General features: G+C 47.7%; 1 protein-coding gene across 1 annotated transcript; it reads left to right on the top strand.

Annotated features, from left to right (window-relative positions):
- The first annotated feature begins 349 nt into the window (after positions 1-349).
- LRRN1 (leucine rich repeat neuronal 1) lies at positions 350-19,623 on the top strand. Its single transcript, XM_054280868.1, has 2 exons — positions 350-433; positions 15,680-19,623. Exon 2 carries the CDS (start codon positions 15,913-15,915, stop codon positions 18,061-18,063), a length of 2,151 nt encoding a protein of 716 aa, XP_054136843.1. The 5' UTR covers positions 350-433; positions 15,680-15,912; the 3' UTR covers positions 18,064-19,623.
- The last annotated feature ends 465 nt before the right edge of the window (positions 19,624-20,088 follow it).

Genomic DNA, 20,088 nt, shown 5'->3' with positions numbered 1-20,088 from the left:
GCAGCGGCCCCGCGTTCGCACCGAGGCCGGGGGCGGGGCCGCTCGGGGGCGGGGCCAGGTCTCGCCCCGCCCCCGCAGCCGGTGCCGCGCGCGCAGCAGCCAATGGGAGCGCGGCCCGTCAGCTGACCCGCGGCGCCTTCCCAGGTGCGCGCCGGCGGCGCCTCAGAGCGGGCGGCACCGCGCACCGGCACCGGCACCGCTGTGCTGGGGGCGGGCAGCAGGCACAGAGCGACCCGTCCGTCCGTCCGTCCGTCCGTCCGTCCGTCCGTCCGTCCATCCGTCCATCCATCCATCCATCCCCTCATCCATCCACCCATCCATCTATCCATCCCTCCATCGCCCCCCGCATCCCCGCATCCCGGCGCGCTGGGACCGCGGCGGCAGCAGCGGATGTGCAGCCCCGGGGGACAACCGCGGCAGCGCCCGGCCGGCGGTGAGTGCATCCGCCGGGCTCGGGCGAGAGAGCGAGCGAGCGGAGGCTGCGGGAGCGCCGCGGTGCGAGGGCTGCGCTCGGGGCTGCGGGATGTGCGCGGCGGTGCAGCGGTGTGCGCCGCGGCCCGGGCACCGAGCGAGCAAAGTTTGCGGTGGCGGACGCGCCCCCGGTGCCCCCCGGGAGAGTCCCCGCGGGGTTTCGGTGGCTCCGCACCGCGCCGGGACCGCCCCGCGGCTGCGGCCGCCTCGCACCTCCGGGGCTGCGGGGGTTCGGCTGCAGCATCGCTCTCCTCCTCCTCCCTGTCGGTGCTCCGCTGCTCCCCGGGCCGGTTTGCGGTAAATCGGGGTTCGGGGGGGATCGGCGGTGCCGGTAGCCCGCGGTGGGCGCGGGGCCGGCGGTGCGGCAGCGCTGCCCGCGTCCCCCATTTGCATGCGAATGGGAGCGGATCCCGGCAGATGTCCTGCCTCATCCATTCACCCGCAGGAATGCGAGGAGACAAGGAGCCTTCAGTGTGACAATGGCCCTTCAGAGAGCGGCATAAAGGCGCAGTGTGAGCGGGGCCGCGGCTCCGCCGCCCTCCTCCCGCGGCCGCGGCTTTGTGCGCTGCGGGCGGAGCGGCGATCGGGGCCGGGGGCTGCGGGACCGGCCTGGGCAGCGCGGCCCGGGGATGCTCCGCCGCTCCCCGCCGCTCGCACCTGCCCTCGGGGGCTCTTTGGGAACTCCGCAGCCCGGGAGGAGCGCGGGGCAGCGGCGGCTCGTCGCCCCGCACCGCGGGTCCCTGCCCTGCCTCGGGCGGACAAAGGCACCGGCCCCGCTGCCGCCCCTTTGTCGCCGCTGTCAAAGGGCCCTTTGAGCGCGGGGCCGGCCCCCGGTCCGTGCCGGAGGAGGGACAGCAGCCAGGCGCATTGTGCCGGCTCAGCCCCACCGGGGCCGCACGGCAGATGTTCGCCTGCGATTCTCGCTCTATCCCGAATTGTTCTCTCCCACGGTGCTGGCTCGGGGCGCATCTCCCACCATTTCAGGCTATGGAAGGGAAAGTAGCAGAATTAAACTCAAAGTAGGCGATGATGTTGTCCAAAGGTGAGAGATCACGCCCAGGGCGCTTCTGTTCTTGTCCTGGAGCTGTGCGAGAGCTCCCAAGTAACGAGAGTTCCCCTCCATGAAAACTAGTTTGGAAACCTTTCAGTCCTTTCCTTACGGACTTGAAGGGTCCCTATAAAAGGAACCCATTATTTCAGGAGATCATAAACCTGTCCTGGCCAACAGATGTACCCACGGAGAGATCACAGAGCTTTGAATGACCAAGGCACACCCAGCATCGTCCCGCTGTTGTCCAAAGGATCCAACCAAACTGAGTCCCAAAGTCTTGCAAGTCAAAGTTTAAATTAAAGACAGACACACTGAGAGGGACAAAGCAGTGCAGATGGAAAGTGGGGAGAGCCAGGATGGTTCTGCTCTCCCCCCGGGCCAGGGCACAGCCCCTGGTGTCCCTGTCCCCCTGCTCTGCAGCCTCCCTTGTGCCACTGCTCCGGGACATTTAACTTCTACGTCGGCAGTTAAAAGTTATCTGCACAACATTTTATGTAACCCATATAAAATTATCTCTCCCAGTAGGCATTTTGGACGTTATTAGACCAGTTACTGTGCTGACCATAAAGCCTTTTCCATTTACCCAGAACAGCCACGATAACACCACTGATCATTGAAGGAAATAGGATTTTGCATTAAGTTGGACAATTACAGAAGGATAACAACTTTCCACGTGAACTGTGGAGGGCCTTTCTTACTGCCATAAATAATGCTGAGCCCGTCCAAATTCAGGCTGAAAAAAGAAACTTCTGTTCAGCCTGACCTCACAGGGAACAGCCCTGGCACAGGTGCCCAGAGCAGCTGGGGCTGCCCCTGCATCCCTGGCAGTGCCCAAGGCCAGGCTGGTCAGGGAGAGGTGTCCCTGCCATGGCAGGGGTGGCACTGGATGAGGTTTAAGGTCCCTCCCAACCCAAACCAGTCAGGGATTCCGTGATTCTCTGGGTGCATTTGGTTCCAGCTCGTGGAGCAAATGGGATAATTTCAAGGAGCAGTGGTTAAGCTCCCATCACCATCACTCATTGCTAATCCCCCCGGTGCCCAGCCCGGCTGCTGCCGCGGGAGCAGGGGATGCTGCAGCCTTTGTTTCACACCCATACAGCAGCGTGGCACTGCAGAAGGCAGGGAAAACTTTTCCTGATGGGCGAGCTGGGTTCCTGCTGCAGCCGGCTGTGCCTGGCTGCTGCTGCCGAGGAGGCGGCACTGCCCTGCTCCGCTCTGCTCTGCTAGGGACACTTCAGACACCTCGGATGGATCACAGCACGGTCAGGCACTGCTGCTGCTGCAGCCTGCACGGCTTCGTGTTCACTGAAAGGGGGTTTGTTTGCGTTATTGGGTCTGCAGATTGCTTCTTGTTGTTGTTAGGGGTGATGGAGACTCGTCCACATTTAAACAATATTTTCAAATCTTTTTTTAGTTTCTCTTATGAGTCTTTTGAAGCTCTTGTTTCTGTTAATCTTGACAATGAGTAAAAATGGGGACTTGGTTCACAAAGCTCTGAGCCACGTTATTTCTGTCTCTTTCTTATTTCTGTCTCTTTCTGAGCTGCTCCTCCCCCAGGTGAGTGACTTGCCTGGTCCCAGGTCTGGCTTTGTGTCAGGCTCAAGCATCAGGAAAAAAAAACCCAAACAAACAAAACCTAAGGAGAGTAGTTAAGTGATGTTTATAGAACAGCTCTGGTTGAACAGTATTTATCTTAGTTTATTTCCCAACCAGCAAAAAGTAGCAAGGTGCTGCAAATATTTACAGAGCAGCCAAAATTCTCCAAAATAAAAATCCCTCTGTCTTCCTGTGCACTTTGTGGCCACGGAGGTGCCTGTTCTTTGAAGCCCTGATTAATATAGATGAGTTGTAATTTTCTGACCAAGCCATCCTAGTTCACATATATTATTCCATTGGCAGCCATGTGGTCCCCACAGCTGTCCCCTCATTTGTGTATGAAATGGAAACACTGGTGGCATTTGTAGGTTACCATAGCTACACGAACAATACACGTGTGAGGCTTCATCCTGCCAAGCTCCAGATTTTTTCCTGGCAGACATTTTGTAGACACAGAACTGAAGAAAATCTATGTTAAAGTTTTTGGAAGCACATAAATGCAGCCCTGCTCCTCTGTGTTTGTGCAAGGCTCAGGGACTGTGAGCCCGAGTTGCAGCCCCAGCAGGGCTGATCCTGCAGCCCCTGCCAGCCTGGGCACCCACGGTGCTCCCAGGAACCCAGAACCCCACGTTGTGCTCCAGAGCAGTCATTAACAGAGTCAGGCCTTCAACACATCTTTCCCAAAAAATCATTTGTGGGTTCTGCACAAAAGCGAGCGAGTTCTGCACAAAGGGGACTTTGGAGCTGGGGTGGTTTTTGTGCTGACTCTGTTGGGAGGGTTGGCGGTGCCTGAGGGCTCCTGGGACAGGGGAGAGGTGGGAAGCAGCCAGAGCCCCATGCCAGAGCAGAAATCCAAGGAAACCCACTGCAAATATTCCCATCTCTGTTTTGTCTCCGCAATTAACGTGGGAAGAGAGATGGGCAAGAGCAAAGAAAATCAAAGAGCTGGCTTAGGAACTGCTTTTGTTGGTTTGTGATTAATTATTAAATAATGGTGTTTCTCTAAGATTTGAGGGCCTAAGTTCTGCTTGGGGACCTCACAGGACCACTCTGATAAGAAACAGTCCCTGCAGATGTGCTTGGGTTCCTCAGACTTTACCAGTCTCATTCTTCTCCTGCACCTGAGTAATTAAATTCTTCACTAATGGACTCCGTAAGGTCAGAGCTGAGCACATGGAGGGCTGAGAGCTGAAAGTTCTCCTGAACCCCACTCTCTCATCCTTTGCTGCTTCAAACCCTGCAACTTTATTTACATTTTGTTTTGCTCTTTAGATATCATCTTTCCTTTTTCTGTGTATGGCACTGAAGAAAAATACTGGATTGGCCTATTTTGGGTTGGCCTAATTCTCGCCCTGGTGAAGACAGGACAAGTCTGGTATCAGTGAGACAGGAATTAGGCTCTGCTCTTAACTTCTCCTGTAAATTATTTTTATAACTTCATCCTCTGTGTCATAAGACCTTAATTTGGTGTTCCAAGGCAGTGTTTCCTTGGCATTCCATCTGGCTGAATTATTAAAGGAACAGGAGCTGGTTTTTACCTGGAGCACAGTTCCTAAAGATCGAGTGCTTGCAGTGGAGTGTTGCCTTTTTCTTCCCTTTTTAACTAACAGAACAACAAGGCAAAGCAAGTTTAAATAACAGGCCTGAAATATTGAACAGGCTGCTGTAGTGAGAATGCACTGAAGTTATAAAAGTGCCAGGAGAAACAGCTTTTCCCTTACTTTATTGGCTACAGCAGCCTTACTCCATAATTTTCCCTCGTGAGGCGCTGCCCTTTACTCCTCAGTGGTCACACAGGGCAGTATTTCCCTGAACAAATCCCAAACCAAAGCAGCTGAGCACGGAGCCAAACCCAACTCGGGGGTTTCAGTTGGAAATTTCAGAGGTTGCCGGTCAGCATCTCCTTCCCAGGTATTTAATTTGACTAACTCTGGTGATTCCAGCAATTTGGGCGCCTGTCAGCTTGGGTTAGAGCAGGAGAACCAAGGGCCCCCCCGGAGGTGCCTGGCAGGGTTTGCCTGGCTGGTGGCTCTGGGATGGGGAAGTGCAGCCCCAGCTGCTCCTGGGGGAGAGCTCACGGAAGGGAGCAGGGCCCAGGCACAGAGAACCACACAGAGTCACACAGAGTCACACAGAACCACACACAGTCACACAGAACCACACAGAACCACACAGAACCACACAGAGTCACACAGAGTCACACAGAACCACACAGAGTCACACAGAGTCACACAGAACCATACACAGTCACACAGAACCACACAGAACCACACAGAACCACACAGAGTCACACAGAACCACACAGAGTCACACAGAGTCACACAGAACCATACACAGTCACACAGAACCACACAGAACCACACAGAACCACACAGAGTCACACAGAACCACACACAGTCACACAGAACCACACAGAGTCACACAGAACCACACAGAACCACACAGAACCACACAGAGTCACACAGAACCACACAGAACCACACAGAGTCACACAGAACCACACAGAGTCACACAGAACCACACACAATCACACAGAACCACACACAGTCACACAGAACCACACAGAACCACACAGAGTCACACAGAACCACACACAATCACACAGAGTCACACAGAACCACACAGAACCACACACAGTCACACAGAACCACACAGAACCACACAGAACCACACAGAACCACACAGAGTCACACAGAACCACACAGAGTCACACAGAGTCACACAGAACCATACACAGTCACACAGAACCACACAGAACCACACAGAACCACACAGAACCACACAGAGTCACACAGAGTCACACAGAACCACACAGAGTCACACAGAACCACACAGAACCACACAGAGTCACACAGAGTCACACAGAACCACACAGAGTCACACAGAACCACACAGAACCACACAGAGTCACACAGAGTCACACAGAACCACACAGAACCACACAGAGTCACACAGAACCACACAGAGTCACACAGAGTCACACAGAACCACACACAGTCACACAGAACCACACAGAACCACACAGAGTCACACAGAACCACACAGAGTCACACAGAACCACACAGAACCACACAGAGTCACACAGAGTCACACAGAACCACACAGAGTCACACAGAACCACACAGAACCACACAGAGTCACACAGAGTCACACAGAACCACACAGAGTCACACAGAACCACACAGAACCACACAGTCACACAGAACCACACACAGTCACACAGAACCACACACAATCACACAGAACAGCAAAGAAGCACGGAATGATGAGGTTGGAAGAGACCTCCGAGATCATCAAGTCCAACCTGTGCCCTCACACCTCAACTCTAGCACCCAGTGCCATGGCCAGGCTTTGTTAAACACATCCAGAGATGGTGATTCCACCTCCCTGGGCAGAGCATTCCAGTGCTTTATTGTTCTTTCAGTGAAGAATCTCTTCCTGATATCCAGCCTGTCCCTTCCCTTGGTGCAGCTTGAGGCTGTGTCCTCTGGTCCTGTCAGACCGACCCCACCTGTCTGCAGCCTGCATTCAGGAAGGTGTAGAGAGCGGTGAGGGCACCTCTGAGCCTCCTCCAGGCCAAACAACCCCAGTTCCTTCAAATGTTCCTCACAGGGTTTGTGTTCCCAGCCCCTCTCCAGCCTCGTTGCCTCCTCTGGATGTGCTCCAGCATCTCAACATCTTTTCCAAACTAAGACACAGCACTCAAGGTGTGGTCAAAGGTGTTGGGGTGGGGGTCACTTTCCTCCAGAGCACCCCCAGGCAGGTCTTGGGGTCTCTCCTCACCCTCCAGAGGCACCCAGAGCCCGTTCCCAGCGCTGTCCCAGAGCAGCCCAGCATCCCTGGGGACTCCAGAGGGGATCCCAAAGGACTCCTGGCCCTGGAGGGGCACATCCCACCCTGGGGTCAGCTGGGAGCCGCTGGCTGCACCCCAAGGGGTTGGGTTGTGACGAGCAGGGGGTGTCAAGGCAGGTGTGGGATGTTGGAGCAGCACAGCTGAGCCTGGGATGGGGAAGGAGCAGGGATGGGTCTGGCTCCTGGATTGGGATGGATTTGGGATCAGAAACTCACACATTTCAGCGCCACACATTTCAAGGTGAGGCTGGCACCCAAACCAGGTTCCTCCATGCTCAACAAACACTTTTCCAAGTGAAAGAAGCTCCACCTGTGGCAATGCTAACCCAGAGCTCCAGCCCTGCCACTGGAGAGTTTCACCTGAGAGTTTCCTTATTTTATCCTGCTCAAAGAGAACACTCCTGCCTGGAGAAGCTGGTTCAGTTCCTGGGAGACATTCCCTGGCTCCCTCCTCCACCCTGGGGTCTGACACATCACATCCTAAGGAAATTCTACAAAACACCTCAGAGTTACTCAGAGAGGATCCCTGAGCTTGTCCAAAGTTTGGCAGAATAACATTTTACATTGTTTTAATAAAATATCAATCAAAGCTTGGATTGTCTTTTCGTAATTTGAAAATGTTTTATCATTTATATAATGAATCCTTCATTTTCTGTTATTTCATGCATCATATCATTTATATGATTAAGCAAGTCCAAAACTATCTAATAAATTCATACCTTGCTAATGTGCTGCATACAATTACTGGGATGCAGATGAGCTACTGATTGGCCTTGTTAAATTTTTAAATTACAAATGATCCATCATTCTAACAGAAATAGAGTAAATATTGATAGTTCCAGAGAGCCACCAGTGACTTGCAAATGCATTGAAAAATAACTTATCTTAGCCATAGGTGAACAAGCCATTGCAAAAGTTTTTTAATTGCTGCTTGAAAACAGGTCTTTAAAATGGGTTCATTGTAGTAAAAGGCACCAAGTAAAACCAGGTCAGTGTTCTTTTCTAAGTTCATTGACAAATCTATTTTCCTTTCTCTTTCTGCCCCCTTAAAGTGCAACAAATCTGGTTAATGCAAATTGAACATTATCATGCCCAAATGGATCACTGTAATTAGGTAAAGATTTTATCTATAAAGCACCAATAACTTAAAATTCTGAGAGGAAAAACCTTCCTTTCTGCTACAGGCAGAAATTTTGGTACCTCTGTGTTTTGCAAGCACTGATGAAAGAAACAATGCATGGAAAAGCTGGGATGTGGCCCTGACCAGCCTGAGGATTAAAGCTCAGGGACAGTTCATACCCTGTTCCTAAACACACAGTACATTGAATGAGATGTGTTTTCTCTCTTTCTGAATCTCATGAAGGTCTCAGAGCAAGCCTGATTTCTGCATGGAGCAAAGCATCAGCATTCAGGTGATATTTGTGGGCATCAGAAATGGTTAAAGCCAGGCTGTGGGGTTCCACACTCTCAGCTGACCGAGTTCCCTGCCCTGATCTCTTGGCTGTGATTTTGGAATGGAACATGGGTGGGTAACACACATTTCATTTATCAGAAGTGCAGAAAGGCTCCTGGAGAAGGGGAGGGTCAGGGGATACAGCACAGGAACTGGAGAGAGAGCACAGAGCCTTTTCCTCAGGTCAGTCAAGCCTTGCTTCAGAGCACTTCCAACCCCAAATCTGTGGCCACTTAATGGAATTAGTTCTGTCCCTTCCCAGCTTGGTTGAGTTCCAGATCTTTGTCTTGGTGCTAACAGCCTTTCTATTACATCTCAGCACCTCCCATGCTAAATCCATTTATTTTGTTAGTGCCATGCTCACGATCTTTCCTATCAGATCTTCCCATATCAGCCAGCTCAATATATGGGTCTATTAGCATTTAAATATATATGGCTCAGAAACAGAGAATTGGATTTTGTAAGCATAAAACTCAGAAAAAAAATCAATAAAAGTCTGTTTTATTCTAAGGGCTGAAGTCTGTGTCAGCACACTACATGTACAAACTGTGTAGATATAGATCTAGGCTAATAGTAAAATACAGTTTAATACTTAATCACTAATAATTGAAATGCTAACACACATTACAGCCACAGGAAACAGAATTATCAAAACAGAGTATAACAAGGACCAGAAAAAGAACTTTTTTTCCTTGATTGAAGAATTGAAGATAAGCAATTGAAGCTCCATGCACATATAATTTTTAATAACAAGCCTTATGCATTCCCTAGAGCCAGCACCATTGTGTTGATTTATAAATACCTCCAGAGCTCCTGACTCATTCTGGTTGGGATTTATCAGGCTCTGTGTGCAGCACAGGGTTTTTTTGGCATCCTCTGTGGTAGTAACAACCACGTACACACCGGGGTCTTTCCCCACTGTGGGGGATCCTGAGTGACTCACAAAACTGGAGTTTGATCTGGAACTGTGTGGGAAGCAAAATAATCACACTGCCAGGAGCCAGTCAGCAAAAAGGGAGGAAGAGGATTTTCTGTTCCTTCAGGAAAATCCTCTGGAGTTCTGGCAGCCCTCTTTCTCCTGGTTAAAAATATTCCTTGTGTGCTCCTCTATCGACACTTTGCTTCCACTGGCCAAGCTCCCTGGCTCTCAGAGTGGTCAAAACACAAAAAGGGAATTCTGCTCCACAATCCAACTCCTTTTTTTTTTAGGTTTTTGTTTGAATTGTGCTGATTTTGATTGATAGTAGCAGGGATTTTCTCAGCTGCTCTGTATGAAACCCTTGGTGGGGAGGTGCCCCCATGGGTTACAAAGATGCTCAGATCCTTCCACGTGGTTCTGAGATCCCAAATATGCCATGACTCAATCCATTTCTACTCTTTAAACATGGTAAGAAGCCAAAGCAGAATTTCTGCACCTTTGGTCCCCTCTCATTTATCAGCCAGCAGATACACAACGTGCAAAAAGAGTTGGAAGAGGTCTTCCCAAATTAGCTATGCCCTGCTGAGGATGTGGAACCAGAACAGTGGTCACAGGTGGGAATCCTCTGCATCAAACGGAATCAAAGCTTTGCCTTCACATTGAGCCTTCTCAGCAGGACATGAAAACAAGTCCTGGACAACAGAACAGCCTATACTGTCCCAAACTCATTCATGAAGAGTAAGAAAGCTGATAATAATCATTTGCGTTCCTAGCATAACAATATTCCTGCTGCACAAACGCATCTCACCTTTCAGGTTTCAAAGCCACAAAGTGGTTTATGAGGTTTTTTCCTTTCCTAAAGCAAACAGCCTCCATAATTTGACAGCCCACTGTTTGGCAAGCCCTGTTATTGCTGATGTTTCTAATATGACTGGTTAATGGTAATCTGGGAGAGATTTCCCATCAGTGGCCAGAACCTGGGTTGCAGTTCTCTGGTGGATTTGATGGGCCATCCTGCAGGGGATCCAGCCCCTTGCACTCCACAGCAGTCTGTGAATGAAAACCATTTTTCCCTCTCCTGCAAATTTACTTCAGTATTTTAATGAAAAATACTGTATCCGATGCGAGCCTTAAGAATAAGCTGCAATAAATTACAAATTTCCAAGCTGTAATATGCTGCTTCTGCAGCACAGATGTTATGAATAGGATGTTCTTTACAGTTCTTTGGTGGAGATAAGAGTAGTATTTTTCAAAAGAGCGCAGATAAAGCATGCTAAGGTTGTCTCCAGATACAGCAAATCACCTTCTCACCAGAGCTTTCCCCAAAATTAAACACAGGCTTTATTTTGATGGAATGTGTGTACAGATGAGAAGAAAAATTAGGCATTATTTGCAAGGGAAAAAAACCCTCAAAACTTTAATATTATAAATCCCTCAAGATGTGTTTTGAGGTTTTATACCATTATTACATGTCCTATGGGCCCTTGTTTCTGTATTTCCTTTTAATACCCAGCTCCCACGTTCAGATTTTTTCAAGCTCCTTCAACTGTCATCATTTTCAGCTTGATTTTTCTGTATTTTCCACAATTCAGACCTGTAAATAGCTTATTTCCTGATGCCACTGGAGACTTTAAAAACCTCATTGTAAAAGGCTTATTACCAGGCATTATTCCTCAATATTTTTCTAAATACACAGGATTGCACTTGTAAATTTAACTCCTGGGGAAGGGGCCCGTTCCATGGCTGGAAATTAAACTCCAGCTTCCCTTTCTCTAGGATGCACAAGGTCACTGATGCTCTTGGCTGGAGTGACTTCAGTAACCTGCTTTTAGGCTGGGCTTAGTGCTGAGCTTGCTGCTGGGATTTAGGGGCTGCTCCTGTTTCAGAGCCTCTCCCTCCCAAAGCCTGGTCAGAGGCTCTGGCTCAGCTGAACACGGCACCAATCCCTGTTTTATCCACAATTCCCTGTTTTATCCACAAATCCCTGTTTTAGCCATGGGAAAAAGGGGATGCACAGCTGCTGAAGGGCAGAGCAGGGCAGGGCAGGTTTTACCTCCAGCACACACAAAAGCCTGTGGTGTTGTTCGCAGGGGTCCCAGGATGAGGATCTGACTCCATGTTTCAGGAGGCTGATTTATTATTTTATGATATATATTATATTAAAAGAAAATTATATATTAAAACTATACTAAAGAATAGAAGAAAGGATTTCATCAGAAGGCTTGAAAGGAAAGGAATGGAATTACAATAAAATCTTGTGACTGACCAGAGTCTGAGCCAGCTGACTGTGATTGGCCATTAATTAGAAACAACCACAGGAGACCAATCCTAGATGCACCTGTTGCATCCCACAGCAGCAGATAATCACTGTTCATATTTCGTTTCTGAGGCCTCTCAGCTTCTCAGGAGAAAAAATCCTAACAAAAGGATTTTTCATAAAATATGTCTGTGACAAAAGTTGTTTGTAATCAATGGCCAATCACAGTCAGCTGGCTCAGACTCTCTGTCCGAGCCACAAACCTTTGTTATTCATTCCTTTCTATTCTTACCTTAGCCAGCCTTCTGAGGAGAACCTTTCCTTCTATTCTTTTAGTATAATTTTAATGTAATATACGCAATAAAACAATAAATCAGCCTTCTGAAGCATGGAGTCAGATCTGTGTCCCTTCCCTCATCCTTGGACCCCTGTGAGCACGGTCACAGATGGGGATGCAGGAGCTGCACCAGCCCTTGGCACCACAGACAATTTTCCAGCACACAGCTCAGGAACTGAGGGGATCAGCTCGTGCTCCTGGCTCCCAGCAACTGCAGAATAAATTGCTTGTATTAGCCTGAGGTAATTTTTTCATGTGTCTGATCCTTCCAACTTTTACCTGGGCACACTCGGTGCAGGTGGCTCAGTGCCTGCCAAAATCTGGGCTGATGCTACTGCAATAATAAAGGAAATTCTGCTAGAATTGAGCCGCGTAGCCGTGCACAGGGAGGATTTGCTGTGGCAGCATCACTGTTCCAAACTGCACCCAGATATCCACGTGCAAACAAGAATGTTGCTCTTTTCAGCGAATTTTAATAGTGACCATTAATACACTTTTCAGGGAAGTGACAACACTTTGTTTTCCTATTACCAAGCAAAAATGTGCAATATCTGTCCTTTTTAGTTGGCAGGTTGAGTGTGAACACTTTTAATGAACAGTTTACTTCGTGCCTGTCCCTTCATATTTTCCTCTCCCTGCACTGGAGGTTTAAATGTATTTTTTATCCCAGTCACCCACCCAACCTCACTCTTTAGGAGCCACCAGTAAGGCTGTGGTTGGCAGGGCACACCTCTTCCCACGGAGAACTGAGATGGAGGACCTTCTACTCCATAACCAAACACCCGCCCTCATGGGCCAAATTCTCAGTTTTAACCATTTTTCGGTACTTTGGTGGGAAGGGAAGAGTTAAACCCCTCCCCATGGCAGCTCCGGGATGGGAGGCAGGAATGATGCTCCTGTTTCTGCCCTCAGGGAATGGGAGCCAGCCCAAGGCCCAGCAGCTGCTGTGGGTGTGCTGGTGACAGAAATGTGGATTTTATTCCTGCACCGGGTACTGAGCAGTGCCACAGAAAATGCATTTAATTAGCTTGGAGTAAAATAATTCCCTCCATATCTCTCACATAAAATTAGCCATTATTTCTGCTGATATCAAGTTACCAGCTGTTACAACTGCTGCTGTGGGTTGGCACAGCAGAAAATATGAATCTGACAAATGAGAGGGAAGGCAGGGAATGCTAAAAGCTTTCCTTCACACCCTCAGTGACACCAGGCACTGCAGAGCTGTCTGGGATCAGGGCTGGAAAGGCTGGGAATCCTGAGGAGCAGAGGGATGGGGTTTGGGGGCTGCTCTGCAGCTTTGGGCAGGGCTGTGCATGGGGTTTTACGCAGCACAGGTAGCTAAAACCAAAGGCCATGACTTGGCTTGTCCCTCCTGCTGCTCACAATTCACCCTTTGGCTACCCTGGAATTGCATTTCCAGCTTCATCCAAGCTGCCCTGGGCTGGGAGAGACTGAGGAAAGCAATGTGTGGGTTGTTTCTAAATTTGCAGTCAAAGAAAATTAAATCCGTTCGCAGTAGAAAATAGCTGCAGAAGAGAACAAGCCACTAGGAACTTGTAAAATCCTATATTTACAGTGATCATAAACCCAGAACTCTGGTCAATAAACCCACAAATGCCTTCTTAGCAAGGACGAACAATGACTGTAACGTGCAAGTAAGAGGATATAAATATTCAACAAAGAAAGATCAAATTTGATTTTTTTGGTGCAACATCTAGACACACTCCTACATATTTTAAAGGAACCTTTGAAGTGTTTTTCGGGCAGTTTGGTTTTTAAAGCATTACATGATTCATGCAGCTACATCAGGGCTAAAGCAGTAGTAAAACATTATTGGGGCCCTCAGGTTTGTGAGGCTCCAACTCCCTTTTCTTCATCCCCTGAGAAGTTGAAGGTGAATTTCCAGAGGCAGGGATGTTGGGAGCAGTGCTCCCTCTTTGCTCCAGAGCTGGAGCAGGGACGTGTCCCTGTGTGAGGGGACAGCCCATGATGGGCACAGCAGCTCAGGGCACCTCCTGTGCCTGCGTTATTCACTGCAAAACGCTGCCATCTGAAAATCTGCAATTAAATCAATTAAACTTCAGATTCCATCAATCTCCCTGGCTTGGGTGAGCTACAAATGTGTGGCTGTGGAGGGAAGCGTCCATCAGAGTCAGCACAGCTCAGCTACCCCAGCTCCTCATCACTCCACACTAACACATTCCCTATCATCACAGTGCCATTAGGATTTATCTTTTAATACATTCGTAGTCAATTCTTCCATCAGTGGGGAGTTATTTGGGAAGGAATGTTGGTCCTACAGTTGGTTTTCCCCCTCCAGCAGAGTTGCTCAGCTCTCGTTCAAGGCTCAGCTACCAGACAGAAAATCTGACACAACAGGGTCAAATGTGTTCTGGGTCCCACTCCTCTTCCCCTTCCTCCAAAGCACAACCACAGAATAACAATATAGAAATAAATAATAAAATTGCTGTTGGGTGTGTTCTACCTACAGCACTGCATTGTAATCTAAAATAAAACACAGTAATTTCATTATTTAATATGACCAGATTTAGAAGCAAGCATTGTATAAATGGGATTCCCGTCCCCACTATCCAGAGGAGTATTTTAAACCTATTTCAGAAGCTGTATTTAGTTTTATTATTTTATATAGTACCATCTTTTGTGGGCTGTGACTTGGTTGAAGCTTTGCTACGGTCTAATTGAAGAAAATGCAATTTCATCACCAAGTTCTCTCAGATGTCACAGAGTCACAGAGTGGTTTGGGTTGGGAGGGACCTCAAAGCCCATCCAGTGCCACCCCTGCCACCTTCCAATGTCCCAGGTGGCTCCAAGCCCCATCCAACCTGGCCTTGGACACTTCCAGGGATGGGGAGTCCACACAGCACAACCTGATTATTTTAGTCACAGAAAAACCCAAACCTTTTCTTTGAGAAGTCTGAACTGCACTCACCAGAGTGATTTTCCAATGAAGGGAGAAGAAAAAAGATTTTACTAGGAGATTTTCCTGGAATATGTGTTCAGAGCCTCACGGTACAGCAGATGTTCTGAGGTGCCTGGACACAGCTGGGTTAATTTAAAGGCACTCTTGCATGAACAGCTTCAGGCTAAGCAGATACAAATGTGGGGCTTACACAGCAATTTGGAATTGTGGTGAACAGTTCATACCATCACAATGCAGTACAAACAGCTGAAATAAGGGCAGTACATTCATTTAATCAAATTTACTGTTATTGTTTGGTGCTGAGCTGGATTAAATCTAAGCTGTTATCTGGAACTGATTTGATTAACTGGGATAAATTTTGGCAAAGTTCATGAGCATTTAGCTTCAAACTTCTAAACCAGCAGCTTCCTGAGCCTTAATTCCACCCAGCTGAAGTCCCAGCCTTGGGGACAGGGGTTGGGTGTTGATGTTTGTCTGAGACCCTGCTGTGCTCACCAGCACATCCTCCACCCTCAGCATTCCCAAGCCATTCAAACATCTCCTGCAGGGTAAATCTGAAAGGTACCCATCCCAAAGTTTTATTTTTAGATAATTCTTTCAGACAGATTTCTCATGTAAATCCCAAGAAAGGAGAGAGTTCCAAACCCTAGATAATTTACTTACTCCAGGTTGAGATTTCTGGAAGAGATTACTGTTAAAATAATGATTGTTTTCAGATATTTTCTTTCAAAGGTTGAAGAAACTAAATAATAGATGAACTGTATATGAGCTGAGCATAACATATACCCTAATCTGCTTTCAGGACCATCTTCAGGCACTGATTTACCCAAGATTCTAAAACACGGAGGAGCAGCTGAGAGTCTTCAGAGCATTTCTTAACTTCACTAAACTCAGAAAATCATCTTTCACCTTTCTGGATGTCCAAGCCTTTCACCTCAGACGTCAAGCTTTACGTTTCCTGCCTGACAGGGGATCACCCTCTTCCTCCGTGGGGGTTTTAGGGGGCCGGGAAGCTGAACCCCCTCGCTGGCCAGCATGGCAAAGGCTAGAGTTGTTTTAACTGTGTGCCAGTTGGTGCTAGAATTGTTAATGAATTCATTAACTGAGTCTTCCGTACAGAGCAGTGAATGTCCACAGCTTTGTGTCTGTGAAATCAGGCCCTGGTTTACACCTCAGTCAACCTACAGGGAAGCCACCACAGTCGACTGCAACGACCTCCGGTTGACAAAAATCCCCAGCAACCTCTCCAGTGACACTCAAGTCCTCCTGCTACAGAGCAACAACATTGCAAAGACCACAGACGAGCTCCAGCAGCTCTTTAATTTAACAGAACTGGATTTTTCACAGAATAACTTCACGAGTATCAGAGATGTGGGGCTCTCCAACCTCACTCAGCTCACGACTTTGCACCTGGAGGAGAACCAGATCACGGAGATGACTGACTACTGCCTGCAAGACCTCTGCAATCTGCAGGAGCTCTACATAAACCACAACCAGATCAGCAGCATTTCTGCAAACGCCTTCTCCGGCCTGAAAAATCTTCTGAGGTTGCACCTCAACTCCAACAAATTAAAGGTTATTGACAGCCGTTGGTTTGATTCTACTCCCAACTTAGAAATTCTCATGATTGGAGAAAACCCAGTGATTGGAATACTTGATATGAATTTCAAACCGCTCTCAAACTTAAGGAGTCTAGTTTTGGCAGGTATGTACCTCACAGACATTCCTGGCAATGCCTTGGTAGGCTTGGATAGTCTTGAAAGTCTTTCTTTTTACGACAACAAATTGGTAAAAGTTCCTCAGCTTGCGCTTGAGAAAGTTCCCAATTTAAAATTCCTGGATCTCAACAAAAATCCAATTCATAAAATTCAAGAAGGGGATTTTAAAAACATGCTCAGATTGAAAGAGCTTGGGATCAACAACATGGGAGAACTCGTGTCCGTCGACAGGTACGCGCTGGACAACCTGCCTGAGCTCACCAAGCTGGAGGCCACCAACAACCCAAAGCTGTCTTACATCCATCGCCTGGCGTTCCGCAACGTCCCCGCCCTGGAGAGCCTGATGCTCAACAACAATGCCTTGAATGCAGTCTACCAAAAGACAGTGGAGTCCCTCCCCAACCTGCGGGAGATCAGCATCCACAGCAACCCGCTCAGGTGCGACTGCGTCATCCACTGGATCAACTCCAACAAAACCAACATCCGCTTCATGGAGCCTCTCTCCATGTTCTGTGCCATGCCCCCGGAGTACCGGGGCCAGCAGGTGAAGGAGGTGCTGATACAGGATTCAAACGAGCAATGTCTTCCAATGATCTCTCACGAGACCTTTCCCAACCACCTGAACCTGGACATCGGCATGACGGTGTTTCTGGATTGCCGCGCCATGGCAGAACCTGAGCCTGAAATCTACTGGGTCACCCCTCTGGGCAATAAGGTCACTGTGGAAAGCCTCTCTGACAAGTACAAGCTGAGCAGCGAGGGCACCTTGGAAATCTCCAACATCCAGGTAGAGGACTCTGGGAGATACACCTGTGTCGCTCAGAACATAGAGGGGGCTGACACGAGGGTCGCTACCATCCGGGTGAACGGAACGCTCCTGGATGGCACCCAGGTGCTGAAGATCTACGTTAAACAAGCAGAGTCCCACTCCATCCTGGTTTCGTGGAAAGTCAACTCCAACGTCATGACATCCAACTTGAAATGGTCATCGGCCACGATGAAGATTGACAACCCTCACATCACCTACACCGCCCGGGTCCCGGTGGACGTCCACGAATACAACCTCACACATCTACAGCCCTCCACAGATTATGAGGTATGTCTGACGGTGTCCAACATCCACCAGCAAACACAGAGGTCCTGTGTCAACGTCACAACCAAAAACGCGGCTTTTGCGCTGGATATTTCCGACCAGGAAACCAGCACGGCCCTGGCAGCGGTGATGGGATCCATGTTTGCCGTCATCAGCCTCGCCTCCGTCTCTGTTTATATTGCAAAAAGGTTTAAGAGGAAAAACTACCACCACTCACTGAAAAAATATATGCAAAAGACCTCTTCAATCCCCCTGAACGAGCTCTACCCTCCACTTATTAATCTCTGGGAAGGTGACAGTGAAAAAGACAAGGACGGCTCTGCAGAGACCAAGCCGACCCAGGTCGACACATCCAGAAGCTATTACATGTGGTAACTCAGAGGATATTTTGCTTCTGGTAGTAAGGAGCACAAAGACTTTTTTGCTTTATTCTGCAAAAACGACGAGTTGAAGACTTTTGTATTTTTGACTTTGCTAGCCCGTGGCAGAGCGGCGAGGACAGGTGGATATTTCAGGATTTTTTAGTATAGCGTATCGCAATGGGTTGACACAAATGGCAGCTTCACCTAGCTTCCACTCCTCTGTTTATTTTATTATTTTTTTCCAGGGTTTTGGTTTGTTTTTTTTTTTTTAGTTATTGTGCTAAAGTTAACGCTGTCCTAACTCCAGTGCTGAATAAGAGAAGGAGGGCTGGGTGAGCCCACATTGCCCAAAGCCATCGCGGGCAGGAGCGCACCGAGCTCACCCCCAGTTTTGGACCTGCAGTGAACGAGGTCTGTGACCCTGGGCTGAGGACTCCACCCCGAGAAAAGGAGACCCTGAATGATGTTAGTTGACTGTACTGTAATGTTGTATCAACTGATTTGAATGCTTTTGACTTGCAGCAATGAGTTTTCTTTTTTTATTATTATTTTTGTAGTAGTTGAAGGCTTAGGTAAAGCTAACAGGCAATAGGGATAAGTACATCCAATTTTTTAATGTAACAGACTACATGTTAATTGTTCTTATTCTTTTTATTCTATTTAGTAGACACTTTTGAAGAATTGCTAGAGTTTTGTTGTGTTTAAATCACCAACACACGGTGTTTAATGAAGGCAGAGCTATAATAAATTTAGTTTCGTTCTGATGTTTTTAATTTAGAAATCACAATAATGTATTGGGTTTAGACGTCACTAGTTTGACTGGTGATCATGTTTTGACATAAAATATATCCAAAATGTTATATAAAAAATATCATGGGGGTTTTTTTCTTGATGAAATGAAGTTCCAGGTTCAGGTTTTTTATGCATTTATGTTAATAGCAGTGTTTTCTCTGCACTAGAGGCAAAATACGGAAAATAATTTATTGAGAAACATGTCTCAGCATGGCCTTTGGACTGAGAGTCACATGCAGAATCAAAACTGTTTGGCATAGGGTACACAGCAAGAAGAACTCACTGAGTGTGAACAGGACATTTTCCTTTTTGTATACTTTTCTGTTTATATTTTGAGCTAAGATAGAAATGAAGCTGACATTTAGCTGTCATTACCATCAGTTAGGACACAAAAAACTCAGTGCTACCAAACTGAAATAAACCAGTTGAATCTTGGAATATACTTGAAAAGAAACTTATTTGGAATAATGTTCCTCCAAAAGCAGAAATTAAGATTAAAACTACCAAGCCAGTTGCATTTGGTCCAATACTGAACTGTATTTTTTACAGGCTTAAAATGAATCCGTATTCTGGGTATTTTCCTGAATTGCTGTGGCAAAGGAGAGCAGCAGTGATCTGTGTGCACTGGGTACAATATAAAGGCATCATTTACAGTTGAACCTATGGAAATGTTGTGCGTTGTCTTTTCTGAATCCCTGGAACTTCTGCATGAGAGTCAAGAGCAGGGTGGGCTGTGGGGAACACGAGGTCACATCACACAACACCCCTCAGCAACAAGCACAGCGTTTTCTACACTTTATCACCACTTTCTATGTGCAATTTTTACTTATTTTTGCACACAAAAAAGTTCTTGGTAAGTAAAAGTTAATTGTTCAAATCACGGATGTGCCTGGGGCTGTGTGAAGCTTTTAACCTCATTGGCTTCTCAAATATATCCAACTCCCCTTTGAGAAGTTTCAAACTTCTTTTTCCTTGTCTAAAAGTGAAAAGTTACCAGCATTGTTTCGCTAATCAGCTGCAGTTTTTTGGTTTTTTGGTACAAAAACTTATCCATCCATTCCTTGGACAACCTGCCCCCTTGGTCTGTGCTTCCACGTAAAGGCTGAGTGAAAGCATTAATTATGCATTTCAATCAAGTATTTGTGCTGCTACACACAAGCTTTTCTATGTTCAGGAGATCTCATACATTTTTAATCATGTGACAATTAGATGTTGGGGTTAGGCAAGTGTCTTTTGATCAGGGAGA

The sequence above is a fragment of the Melozone crissalis genome, unplaced genomic scaffold, assembly GCF_028551555.1.
Source record: "Melozone crissalis strain CALT ecotype California unplaced genomic scaffold, PUWL_Pcris_2 ptg000029l_1, whole genome shotgun sequence".
In the NCBI taxonomy this organism is placed as follows: domain Eukaryota; kingdom Metazoa; phylum Chordata; class Aves; order Passeriformes; family Passerellidae; genus Melozone; species Melozone crissalis.
The sequence above is the reverse complement of the archived record's forward strand: the minus strand, read 5'-3'. Positions and strand labels throughout refer to the sequence as shown.

Coding starts and splice junctions, on each gene's coding strand:
- LRRN1 (XM_054280868.1), top strand. CDS start 15,913: ATGGCAAAGGCTAGAGTTGTTTTAACTGTGTGCCAGTTGGTGCTAGAA.